This window comes from Protopterus annectens, chromosome 3.part0 (assembly GCF_019279795.1).
Source record: "Protopterus annectens isolate FY-2018-M chromosome 3.part0, PAN1.0, whole genome shotgun sequence".
In the NCBI taxonomy this organism is placed as follows: domain Eukaryota; kingdom Metazoa; phylum Chordata; order Ceratodontiformes; family Protopteridae; genus Protopterus; species Protopterus annectens.
Genome location: NC_056731.1, coordinates 611,830,841 through 611,844,453, shown reverse-complemented (window position 1 = coordinate 611,844,453; position 13,613 = coordinate 611,830,841). Strand labels below are relative to the sequence as shown.

General features: G+C 35.9%; 1 protein-coding gene across 1 annotated transcript in view; it reads left to right on the top strand.

Moving 5' to 3' along the window:
• Positions 1-13,191, top strand: part of SFRP4 (secreted frizzled related protein 4) — a 195,637-nt gene extending 182,446 nt beyond the window's left edge. Inside the window, exon 6 of the mRNA XM_044065016.1 lies at positions 12,119-13,191. Coding sequence (XP_043920951.1) covers positions 12,119-12,274 — 156 coding nt within the window. The 3' untranslated portion in view covers positions 12,275-13,191. The remainder of the gene's footprint in view (positions 1-12,118) is intronic.
• The last annotated feature ends 422 nt before the right edge of the window (positions 13,192-13,613 follow it).

Here is a 13,613-nt window from a genome sequence, read left to right as displayed (position 1 = left end):
GACACATTTTGCTCTAACTTTATCTATCTTACCTGCATTATTGCCCCCACCATCCCTGAGAATTTAGTTTCCTACAAAGTCACCTTGGGACAATATAATGATAAGGGACAAAGAGAGACCACTCTGCCAGTCGTGGCAGGACAAAGCGGAAACATTCGTTAGAGAGACAATCCAATCAGACTGTCAAGAGAATGTGGCAACAGAGACAACCTGATTTTGAACATCTCAAGAAGAACATTAAATGTTGATGAAATTAATGTCTTAAATAAAGGCTTGAGTTTTATTCCGACGAGTGCTAATAATTTGGCAGATGTACTAACTGATATTAAGATGTTTTTAAGAAATGTATTATTACAGCATGAATTTGGCATGTGTTCTAATGAAAAGGAATCCTGCTTTAGGAAACCGAGCACTTATATACCCAGTAACCATCCACTAATAGATGTGTTCTATAAGATGGTAGAGGATGATTTACATGAATATTATAGTGATAGTAAATCAGACAAACGCCATAATAGATATAACAATTTTACATTTAGAGATAGAATAGCTCTATCTAGGTTGCGGAATGATTCCAGTTTAATAATTAGACCAGCAGATAAAGGTGGTCCCGTTGTTGCGATGGATTATGAAGGGTATCATGAAGCCATGCTTAAACTGTTAAGTGACGATAAACACTATAAATTGATAAATAGCGATAAGGTGGAAGAAATTAAATATCAGCTATTTAATTTAGTTGCTCACTTAGTCAAAAGCTTTGACATTACTTCAGACTTAGGTGACTACCTGCTAGTGGAATTTCCTATGATTCCTGCCATACAGGGTTTACCTAAGGTTCATAAGGACAGTTTCAATCCACCAATGAGACCTATTGTCTCAGGTAAAGGATGGTGCACTGAACCATTTTCAGTGTACATAGAGAAAGTCTTGAGACCAGTACTCAACAAGAATACCACTGTCCTTAAAGACACCAAACAATTTTTGTTGGATCTACGTAGCTTTATTAATGTCCATTCGTTAAAATCAGATATTTTATTTGTCACCTTAGATGTGCAGTCACTATTTACAGTCATACCCAATAACTTGGGTATTGACTCAGTTAGAGAATATTTAATCAAGAATGGTGACATAGATTTTAAACATATAGATTTGGTATGTCTCTTTCTGGAAGTTATTTTAGAAAATAACATCTTTGTATTTGAACAGAACTTTTATATCCAATGGGATGGTGTAGCTATGGGCACTTCTTGTGCCAATAGGTACGCCAACATGGTACTGGCTCTCTGGGAGGAAAATTGTTTCTTTAAGCATGATACTTATAAATTACATGTTTTATTATATTGTCGTTTTGTAGATGATGTCTTTCTCCTTTGGAATGGGAAGGTGGAAGAATTGGGGAGTTTTGTTCTAGATATCAATGGAATGACTAGTTTTTTGAAATTTACACATAATTACTCCAATGTATACATTGAATATTTGGATGTGTATATAGAAAGAGTTATGAATGTGTATATCAATACAGGTGTCTATAGGAAACAATACCATAGAAACAATCTATTACATAGACGAAGCATGCACCCCCAATATATTTTCAAAAACATCATAAGGGGACAGGGCATGAGAATTTCTCTTCTAAATGACATGGATATAGGTTACTGTGAGGCCTTGACTGATTTTAAGAATAGATTGTTAAATCGAGGCTACAAAGAAGCGGAAATTGATAGTGGCCTTATAGATATGGATACATTAAGGGAAGATAGAGCTGCACCTTATTTTTCTACTAGAGTTGAGTATGATAGCGTAGTAAGACAAGATGTTAAGAGCATCAAGATACCGATGTATTATACAAATGACAATAAAGTCATGTTTGATATAATTAACAACCATTGGAAGATACTCACTAATAACGATGAGTTTAGGGAGATAGTGGGTGACAAACCATCCTTTAGATATAAGAACAGACCCAACCTTAAAAAATTACTATGTCATAACATAAGTAGATATACTTCAAACAATGTCTCGAAAACCAACCCTTGTGGACATTGTAATTATTGTAGCTATATTAATACCAGAGGTTACTTTCTTCATCCAGATGCGGTGGTGGTGCTGCGGTAGCGTTGTCGCCTCATAGTAAGATGCTGTCTGGTTCGATTCTCAGCTAGATCGTCTTCTGCGTGGAGACATGCGTGAATGGGCGTACCTTCGTTGAAGGTTGTGCGTCAGGCCTGGCAAGCCGGTTCGTAAAAATCAACTGCCAATCATTAGCGGACCGAAGTTCCGCTGTGGCGACCCCTAACTGGGAAAAGCCGAAAGACACAAACTTTCTTCATCCAGATAATGGACAATCTTAGAAGTTTAAAATATATGCTGATTGTAATACAGTGAATATGGTCTATCTAGCAGAATGTGATTTATGTGCATCATTTTATATAGGGAAAACTAATAGGTCCTTTCGAACTAGGATTAGAGAACATCTATATGCCATTAAAGTACAATTTCACAATAATTCTTTAGCCAAACATGTTTTGATGTTTGGCGAACAACATACATTTAGATTTATGGCTATAGACGCTGTACTGCCAATTATCAGGCAAGGTGATATCAGGAACAGTACAGAAAAAAGGGAAATTACATGGATTTTAAAATTTAGAGCAGATAGAGGTCATGGACTTAATGAAAGGGCTTCTCTCAAACCAGTTTTGAAAGCCCATTAGTAAGATAGGCTTATATACAATGACTTCTTATACACAGAAATTAACTATATATTTATAAGCAAAGTTTTCATTTATATGCATTCATGTATATATATATTTTTTATATGTATTTCTAAAATGCATTTTATGAGTTTTAATGAAATTTGATGTAATATGATAACATCGGCAGACTTATTTACAGCTTAGATGTGTTCTTTATATATCTGTATTGTATCTAGGTCTATGGAATTAAGAAAATAAGTGCTTTTAATGCATGAAAACATTTTTAAAATGACGGTGATGTTGGTTAACACAGTGTTAATAATTAGCTCACATCATTATTGCCTTGAGTATATAATGTGTGCTGTTTGGTCTGATGAAGCTGCTGTGAAAGCGTTTACCTGTGCACATCATTAAACTATTTTTATGGAAGAAGTATCGCTTATCATTATATTTTAGTTGTTGATGCATGGTCGCACACACCAAAGGATATTTATTTGTGCTTCGTTTATACTTGTTTATTGGTGTGAGGCGTTTACTCTGTTGAGTGTATTATTTCTCTTTATATCAGAAAATTAAGCAATAATTTCCAACAATGCATTTAATGCATCCATAATATTATCATTCATTCTTACCCCAAGGATAAAGCTAATATATTAGCAGACAAATTTTGCACTAACTTTATCTATCTTACCTGAATTATTGCCCCCACCATCCCTGAGAATTTAGTTTCCTACAAAGTCACCTTGGGACAAGTGTTGGAATCCCTGGTCAAAGGTTAAAAATAATACTTGCATGGGGCTGGACCACATCCCAGACTACATCAGTGCTAACTATACACTATCTGCACCTTTACTTAAACTGTTCAACATCAGCCTATCTACAGGGTTTGGTCCTGATGCCTGGAGAACAGCCACTGTGACTTCCCTACATAAAGGGTGACCTGTCTACAGACCCGGGCAATTAAACCAGTCAAACTCACCAGCCTTCTATACAAAGTCATGGATTGTTTCATAACAGAACTAACTTATGCAGGCATATACAACTTAACTGATCTAGATCCCAGTCAATCTGGTTTTGTGAAGGGCAGGTCCCATTTCTTTAACATAGTAAGCTTCTTTGAAAAGGTTACAGGGGCTGTGTATAGTAGTTATTCTACGCACACTGCTTATCTCAACCTGGCCAAGACTTTTGATACTATCCACCTTGTTGGTGTGTTTGAAAAATTAGATATGGTTAATATAAACCTATACATTGTCCACTGGACTGCAAATTGGCTATCAGTCAGATCTCAGCTTGTGAAAGTTGTTGGTTCTCTCTCTGAATGTAAAATTGTAACTAATGAGGTGCTACAGGGATCATTTCTGGGCTCTCTCCTGTTAGCATTTACTTTACAGGCATCCAAATTAATATTTAAAATACCCAATCTATAAACTATAAAATACAAAACATATAAAAGACTAAATATTTTCTCTTTGCTTTTTAACTCATATTGGTTTCAAACTAACCATTACATTTAGACCTGATTCTGCCTCAGCATCTAGCCTAATAATCCATTCTAACTCTCTCAGCTCTAACATGTTATTAATATCCCCTCCCCTCATACCAAGGTCTACTCTACAAATTACTCTGAATTTAAATATGTGTCCCTCATTTTCAACAATATGTTTGCTGAGTGCATTTGTTAATATTCCCCTTCTAATTTCCGATTTATGCTCTATTATGCGTTCTTTTAGTTTTCTTGTCGTCTTTCCTACATAATATGCTGGGCAGTTTACACAGGTTGCTAAATACACTATTCGAGAAGTGCTACAGTTGGCCAAACATTTAAACTCAAATCTTTGCTTAGTTAAAGGATGTTCAAATATATTTGATGTATCATAAATGTCTGTACAACAGGTACAATTATAACACTTCTGTGTTAAGCTCTTATTCGAAAATTCTGTCGTTTTCTCTTTAAAATCTTTAAAACACAGATTTTGTTTTAAATTATCTAAATTCCTAAAAGAAAACTTAGGTTTTATTCCTATTATGTCTTTTACCTCTGGCATAGCTAACATTATCAGCCAATTTTTCTCTATTATATTGCACACATCCCTTCTAAAAGCATTATAAGTTGTAACATACCTAAGTACATCTTTTCTCTCATCTAATATCCATGTTAACTCTCATATCACTAAAAAAAGATTTATATTTATCATTTCTTTTCATTTTCACTTCTTCATATACTGCATTTACATCTTGGAAAGAGTAACCAAGCTTTAAAAAATCTTGTATCATTTCTTCCGCCTGTAGTATAAAATTTTCATCTTCTGTGTTTAACCTACAAACTCGTATCAACTGAGCTTTCAATACACCTTTGCATGCTTGCTTCTGTTTGATAAAAAGTTTTATTTACAGCTTACTGGAGTTGCAATGGGCACACCAGTAGTGAACACATATGCAAACTTAGTACTGCACCAATGGGAGAAGCAATTTATTCTAAGTAATTGTAATGAATTTAATGCTAAGGTAAAGTTTTATAAAAGATTTGTAGATGATTGCTTTCTCATGTGGGAGGGTACTAGTGATGAGTTAAGTAACTATATTGATTACTTAAATAAGACAACAGATTTTTTAAAATTTAAAATGACTTCTTCGATAGAAGCTATAAATTTTCTGGATGTCCATCTTTATATCAAGCACAATAGAATACAAACGATGATTTATAAAAAAGAAGTGAATACTAATAGATACATAAGGAAAGACAGCATGCATGCAAAGCACACCTTTAAAGGTGTATTGAAAGCTCAGTTGATACGAGTTAGTAGGTTAAACACAGAAGATGAAAATTTTATACTACAGGCGGAAGAAATGATACAAGATTTTTTAAAGCTTGGTTACTCTTTCCAAGATGTAAATGCAGTATATGAAGAAGTGAAAATGAAAAGAAATGATGAATATAAATCTTTTTTTAGTGATATGAGACAGTTAACACAGATATTAGATGAGAGAAAAGATGTACTTAGGTATGTTACAACTTATAATGCTTTTAGAAGGGATGTGTGCAATATAATAGAGAAAAATTGGCTGATAATGTTAGCTATGCCAGAGGTAAAAGACATAATAGGAATAAAACCTAAGTTTTCTTTTAGGAATTTAGATAATTTAAAACAAAAGTTGTGTTTTAAAGATTTTAAAGAGAAAAAGACATTTTCGAATAAGAGCTTAACACAGAAGTGTTATAATTGTACCTGTTGTATAGACATTTATGATACATCAAATATATTTGAACATCCTTTAACTAAGCAAAGATTTGAGTTTAAATGTTCGGCCAACTGTAGCACTTCTCGAATAGTGTATTTAGCAACCTGTGTAAACTGCCCAGCATATTATGTAGGAAAGACGACAAGAAAACTAAAAGAACGCATAATAGAGCATAAATCGGAAATTAGAAGGGGAATATTAACAAATGCACTCAGCAAACATATTGTTGAAAATGAGGGACACATATTTAAATTCAGAGTAATTTGTAGAGTAGACCTTGGTATGAGGGGAGGGGATATTAATAACATGTTAGAGCTGAGAGAGTTAGAATGGATTATTAGGCTAGATGCTGAGGCAGAACCAGGTCTAAATGTAATGGTTAGTTTGAAACCAATATTAGTTAAAAAGCAAAGAGAAAATATTTAGTCTTTTATATGTTTTGTATCCAAATTAATATCCCAGAAGTGTGGTTGACCACACATCAACAGCAACCCCGTAAACACACAACCTGTGGTGAGAGACCTGGGCACTCAGGTTGGTAACAATCTCACATTTGACCATCATGTAGCGGCAGTGGTCAGAAAAGCCTTTTACTTGGTTCATCTCATAAGTAAAGGGATTGCATCCAGAAAAAAGGAGGTTTTTACCTCTCTATACCCCTCCCTCATTAGACCAATAACTGAGTATAACACCCTGTCTGGGATGTACCTCCCCAAACATCTGCACCAACTGGAAAGGCCACTGAAATACCTCACAAAGAGAATCCATGGCCTCCAGCACCTGTCCTATGTGGACAGGCTCAAATTGCTATCACTTTACTCAGTGTCATACAGATTGCTAAGGGATGATCTGTGTCTTGCCTACAAGGCAATCTCGGACCCTGCTCTACTAGAAATGCTCCATTTCCATAAGTCTAACTCCTCATGCACTACCTGCTCAAAAGGCCTGAACCTAATATATGACATTAGCAAAACCTGCTGGAGAGACAGGTTTGTCTCCCAGAGGCTGCCCCATCTCTGGAATAGACTTCCCATACACGTCAAACAGAGCACCTTGCTGACCCTCTTCAAGCGCAACCTTGATGAGTGGATGGAAAACCACAAATGTGTCCCACGGGTTCCACCTGTGTCCCTCACTGACAGGGGTGACAAGTGCTGACTGAGGCATCATTTGGGGGGTAAACTCTTGGCTAGGCTTGTAAGGGCCCCAGGGCCATTAGCCTAGTAACCTCCTATGATCCTATGTTTGTATGACAACAAGCTTGGCACTGCTATCTATTCAACCACTGATACAAAACAACTCCAGCAATGGCTGGAATATGTAAATACATGGTGCATCAAACACATTTCCAAACTAAATGAAAAAAGTGCACCTTAGTAGCATTTGGCACAAGAGTTGCTCCTACCTCTTATATTATAAATGGTACTCCTCTTCAGACAGATGCAGTCACAGGAGACTTAGGTACTTATGTGGATAACTCTCTCTCTCTTTCCCTTTATCTCCCTGTCGCTCACTCTCTTTCTGCCTCTCTCTCTCTCATTGAATCATGATGTTTACACCTCAGTCAGGAAATCCTTCTATCTAGCCCAGTTAATTTCAAAGGGAATGTACTCTTCTCTTATTAGACCCATCATCAAGTACAGTGCCCCCTTTGGTATGTAAAACTCCAAGTATATTTCTCACTCGGAAAGGCCCCAAAGATTTCTAACCAAACAAATTAAAGTCTTAATCCTTCAACTACCCCGAAAGATTAATACATCTCTCCTTACATGCAGTAACCTGCAGATTAATGAGAGTTGACATGTATCTCATTTTCTGAGCCATGAAAGACCCAGTCCTATTTGACCTTCTATTTCCTTGTGAAACCGGTGACTCTACAAACACCCACACTAAGGACCAACATCTACACCAGCAAATAAGCAATACATGCTAGAGGGACAGGTTCTTAACTAAACATGTTCTTTATACTATGGGATAGGCTATTACTACAGGTCCAGCAAATTACTACTTTGCCTACCTTTAAGGCTAGTCTTGATGACTAGGTGGGTAAACTCAAATTAACATGAAGGTTACCATGTATGACCCTGCTTGATTTGGTAGGTGAGCACTATTAAGTGCTTAAAGAGGGTGACAAGAACTTTTAAGCTTTTGTGCTTAAAGTTGAATATTACTAGGCATCTTATGGACCCCAATATCACCTACCAAGTATGTTCCTATGTTCCAATGTTCCTCTATTTCTCCCTTGGTGAACTGGTTTCATTACAGCCTGTCACCATAGGGCAATGAAATTTACACATGCTAATCTTTTATTTAACATAATTAATTAGGGTTTAGTCAGGTTTTCCTTAAGTTTGTGTAGGCAACCATACAGAGTTCATGGTAAGGAGCTCTGGCAAAATCCTCATAGGTTATACCCACAATGACGGAAGGCATCAAGATAAAGATGAAGACTTTCATGCAATGAGAGTTGGGAAGGTTCTTCAGATTTTACTGATAGGTACCAGTGCGCCAGGAAGGTAGCAGATGTGGCAGTCATAAAAGTATGGTCCCATGCATGAGTGGAGTTTGAATAGTTCATGGGGAGGCTCTTCTCAATGGAGACCAATCCAACGATTTGGCGGGGGCTGGACATTGCCCAGGCTGCTCTTAGAAAGGGTAGAGAAACACTGACTTTTACTAGGATCATTGTTGGAGTATGTAAAGAACTCTCTAAGGAAGTCCTGAATCTGGTAGCCATTCCCTCTTCAAGAAGGCAGTGCTAAGAAGTAACTGGTAGGACTGTATCAGTTTCTCTAGATGACAGTATTGCTGAATTAAACACATCATGAGGTATCATGCTTAACATTCCTTTTCAATGTTGTGGGAGCATGGAGACTTTCTACCTCTGGACTATTAAGCTGGAGTGGTATTCCCACTTGAAAAATGACCACTAGTGTTTTTACTCAGGTATAGATTGAAGATGCTCCTCAACTTCCATGGAAAAACCTCAAAATCTAATACTGTCTATATAACATGTTTTACAGCATCACTGTTTCAACTCTACCTGTACTTAATAACTATACACTCCATTATATATACACTTTATATGGCTTTTGATGCCTATGCTTCCAGCTAACACAAGACTTTTTTTTTTATTTATCTGCAATAAGTACGCTTAATTTCCACAAAACCAGTCCATGAAGTCAGTACTAATCCTTATTTTTTTATTTTCTTACTTAACTCCAGAAAAAAATGTTACCGTACATCTTAGTCTATAGCCCCCACCCAAAAAATGTCACTCTATTGTACTGCAAAAAAAAAAAAAAAAGCCCAACAACTTCCTAACATGACATTGCTCTTGTATGGAACTGGACCCATCTGAAAACAGGAAGGCAAGGAAGGAAGGGGAAGGGGCACACTCCTACCAAAAGGACAAAACCATCCATGAAAGTAGCAAAAATAATAATGCACACCAAAGCTGCAGGCAGTGGTCCAAGCTGTAAACATCTGATATTACAGGGTTTTTTAAGTAATTAAACAATCAGACATGTAAAGGCATTGTGGACCACATTACAAAATACAGCCTGGAGTCAAGGAGCTTAACACCTCTGTTCTAAAACCACCATATTTATGCAACTCACTAAAGTTTTCAAACAGTGCATTCACAAATAGTAGACAATGACATCTCACCTCAAATATATCCCCCCAAACCCAAATGTATCTTCTCTAAACACTCTAAACAACTACCTCAACTAAAATATACACTTAGTTTAGCTTAAAAAGTTAAACAATATAATATACACTTAAAGCAAGAAAAAAAACTAAAACATGAGCTGAATATCACATTCATTACAATGTAAAAAATAGATAAAATTTTATATATTGCACATACAAAAATCCACATGTATCACACCCTCAAAAATAGCACTGACACTCACTGTCCACCTAAAGCAACCTCAGTCCATTCTTATCAGAACCAAAAAAGTTAAAGAATAGCAAATAAAACATCAACCACAGCTAGACAACAAAAAAGCAGCACTGCAAGCAAATATACAATTCTATCAAAATCAAAACTATACTAAACAAAAATCTAAACTGTAATAAAAAGTGCAAATCCAACTACTAAATTATTGAAATGCATCAATACTTTATTTATTTATTTATTTACATTTGTTAACCGGGAGTGTCCAACTGGACGTAGGTCCATTTTTAGTGGAGGCCCGGGGAGAAAAGCTCCACAGTTAAAATAAACAGACAGTAGTTACATTGGATTACATAGCGATTAACAATTTACATAGCAATTACTTACAACATATTTACAGATGAAGAACATAGTACATCAGTAGACAACTAGAATCTTTATCTGTGAAGTACATAACAGACATTAAAAATGTTACAATAAGAAGTTCCTGCTGTATAATAAGTACTAGGCTTATGAGCATCTGAGCTTGCTATAATCAAGGTAGTTAGTGGAGTGGAAAGAAAGGTAGTGGCTGGATGGGGTGGGGGATACTTCAAGTAAATGAAGACTGATAGAAATAAGGCTTTGCGGTATGCTGTTCATTTCTCAATTTTTCTCAGACAGAGTACAAAGTCATTCACAAAACAATCCAGTTATATAAACTTAACTACCTAAAGCTCTATTTGTTTTAGTGAATTAATACAGCCACAATAGAAGTATATCTCCCAACTGTCCCTAATTTTGCAGGGTATCCCTGAGTTTGTCTCATGTTTTTGCACTTCCCATTGTATAATGTTTGATTTTTCATAAAAACCTGTGGATTACTGTCAATAATGCCAAACATTAGAGTGTCATGGGCCTGCCTACCTCCAAATGCAGTGCTAACTCCAAGAAGATAAAGACAATAGCTTTAAACAAGGTGTTTCATCATTCATTAAACACTGTGATGCATGGAAGCTATCTTCACTCATGACATGGACAGGCAGTAGTATCTCAAACAATGTAATCATAACAGTTACCTGGTGAAAGCCTTTTCCCAGTTCCTTACACTGCTACACTATTATAACCAATTTCTCAACCACGTTATTTGTTCTTGCTTTAACAGTAGCATCCATCCTCCTTCTTTGTGCTACTCTGTCCAACTGTCTGCAGCTGTTCCAGAAATATATTTGCTTCTTATCGTTCCCAAATAATACAAAATGCAGGTACCCTATATCACTGGCTCCCCCCAGATTTATATAAAAGATGAAGAACTCCTCAGTAGAAAATGTTGCCTTCTCTTGCAAGGTGTCACACAACCCTTATAGAAGTATCCACTCTGGACAATCCCAGTATTCATCTTGGTCTCCACAATGCTGGCTCAGAGACACAAGTCTGTGCCAGAAAAAATATATTAAATGTGGCAAATGTGAGGAGCTGCTGAAGGAGTGAGGCACCCTTGTTCCTTCACTCTCACTTTTCCACAGCCCTGTTATCCAAATGGATCTCTTTCAAGGCTAGAGCTAAGTAGCAGTGGTGGTAGGTCTTTGGTCCCTTGACAGGATAGAAGACCTCCTCATATCCTGACTAGCTCTGGTTGAAGATAAGTGATCACTTCACTTAGCCCAGAGTTTTCATTAGATGGGCTAGTAATGAAATCTGTAGACTATCTGCTGTATCACAAACACTGTAAAGTGCTGCTTCCATTTACTCTAAATGTTGCCTTTGATAACATTTTAAATGGTCCCTTATTATTTGTTAATTATACATATTATTTTGCAGTTATATTTATTGATACGTTTCTTCAGATACTATACCTTTGTAACTCTTAGCATCAACCATGTACGGATGTTTGTGTATTTTTCATTAGCTTTATTTCTACTTACTGTTAGCTGGGAATGGAGACACTATAAAGGCTATTTAGTTTCTTTGGTATCTGTTTTATACTATGCTCTTGTTTATTGCTGTTAAAAAGAAATTTCATGTTGTTTGACAGAGAGAGAGAGAGAGAGAGAGAGAGACTAGGAGGTCTGGATGTTAAGCAAGTAAATATGAGGTCTGCATTTGCACAGTACCACTTTTTCTTCAAGTCAATCTTCACTTCTTTAGGGAGGTACCTCACACTAATAAAAGTAACAATGAAGCAGATTTATTTATAATCAACAAAGATGAAAAAATGACATTGGTTTATTTACAGAACTATAAAAAATGCAATTAAAATGCATCAACCAATGCAATTTGTTCTTTTAAATTTCTACAGCGATGGGAACAACAGCTACAAGAGCATCAAATGCGATCTGCAAACGGTAAGAATCAGAATGTTGGACGCCAGGGACAAAGTGGTACTGTCAAGTCAAATTCCAAGCGTCCAAGCTCTGCAGCTAGAACTTTACCGAAAAACATGAAAAAGCAGTAGCAACATCAAGAGAGGAAAGCAATCTTCAAAATAAGAACTGTGAAAACTCTGAAGCAAAGAATTTTTTTCTTGTTTTCTATTTTTTTTTTTTGCATGATAAGGTTTGCATCTGCCTCTCATGGTACACCAATCTGTCAGTATCCGCCCAGCTAACAAAATGCACACCTACATGCAAGACATTCTTAGAGCACTTCATTTGCAGATCTGCTTTAACATTATATAATCAGATGTTTGCACTCACACATGGCAAGCATTTCATGGAAGTTTAAGATATGCATGTACAAACTATAGACATGAGCAATGCCCATTTTATCCATAAACATTTGGCAATGCCTACATGTAACTATGTTTACGGGATATTTTCTGACATTCTCTACCATTGCTTCTTGATTAAAATGTGCCTGTAGCAGAGCATTAACTGCTCCTTATGGCAATAGTATCTTAGCATCGTAACATGACATTTTAAAATTAATTTTTTCTTTCATAATTTACTTCAGGCTGGCTTCTGTTGGTAACTTTAAATAAGATGTATACAGTTTTTTTGATTTTTTTGTCCCTAATAGCTGATGGTTCTACATACTTCGATTCATAACTGAACCAAATTTAGAGACTGTACTGATTAGTAACACCTAGTTGTAGCATTCTCTACAAATCTCTATTTCACATCAGTTGGAAATTTCCTTTTTTTGTTGGTATATGTTTAATTTGTTAAAACAAAACTGCTGGAACAGCTGTTTAAATGTCACTATTGAAGATACTTTTCATTTATGTTTTGTTAATAGATAAATGCATTGAAGGTAGTTTATATCTAAATATGTTTTTTAATTCATTTACTCCACAACATGCAGCATTCCTTCAAATGTCAAATCCTCAGCATTCAACATTCCACTGTCTAGAAAATAAAGAATTATGTGCGAGCTTTCTGTTTTTTTTTCCCAATTTTCTTTCTTGAAAAAATGTTTACTATATTTTAAACATACTTCTCAAAGCAGAGCAGTAAGGTATCACACCAGGAATGACATAAAAATTAGCTCGTAATTTTGGTATGTACTCTGTTTTTTATAATGTCTGCCATTTCTTAGTAAAACCACTGTTATAAGAAAATCTCCATGCTTAAAACTAATACTGCCACAGTACCTGGAATTTGGTAGCAGATATCCAACTGGTAGAACAAATGGAAACCATGGGGACCCACAACTATTCTTTTACTCAGGATGTCATTAACAAATAGTTCATCTACTTCTGCATAATTTACATACTAATCTGAAAAGAACTTCATAACTGCTGATGGTTGGCTATCACTCCATTGGATGGGCATCATAAAGGAAATGCATTCCAA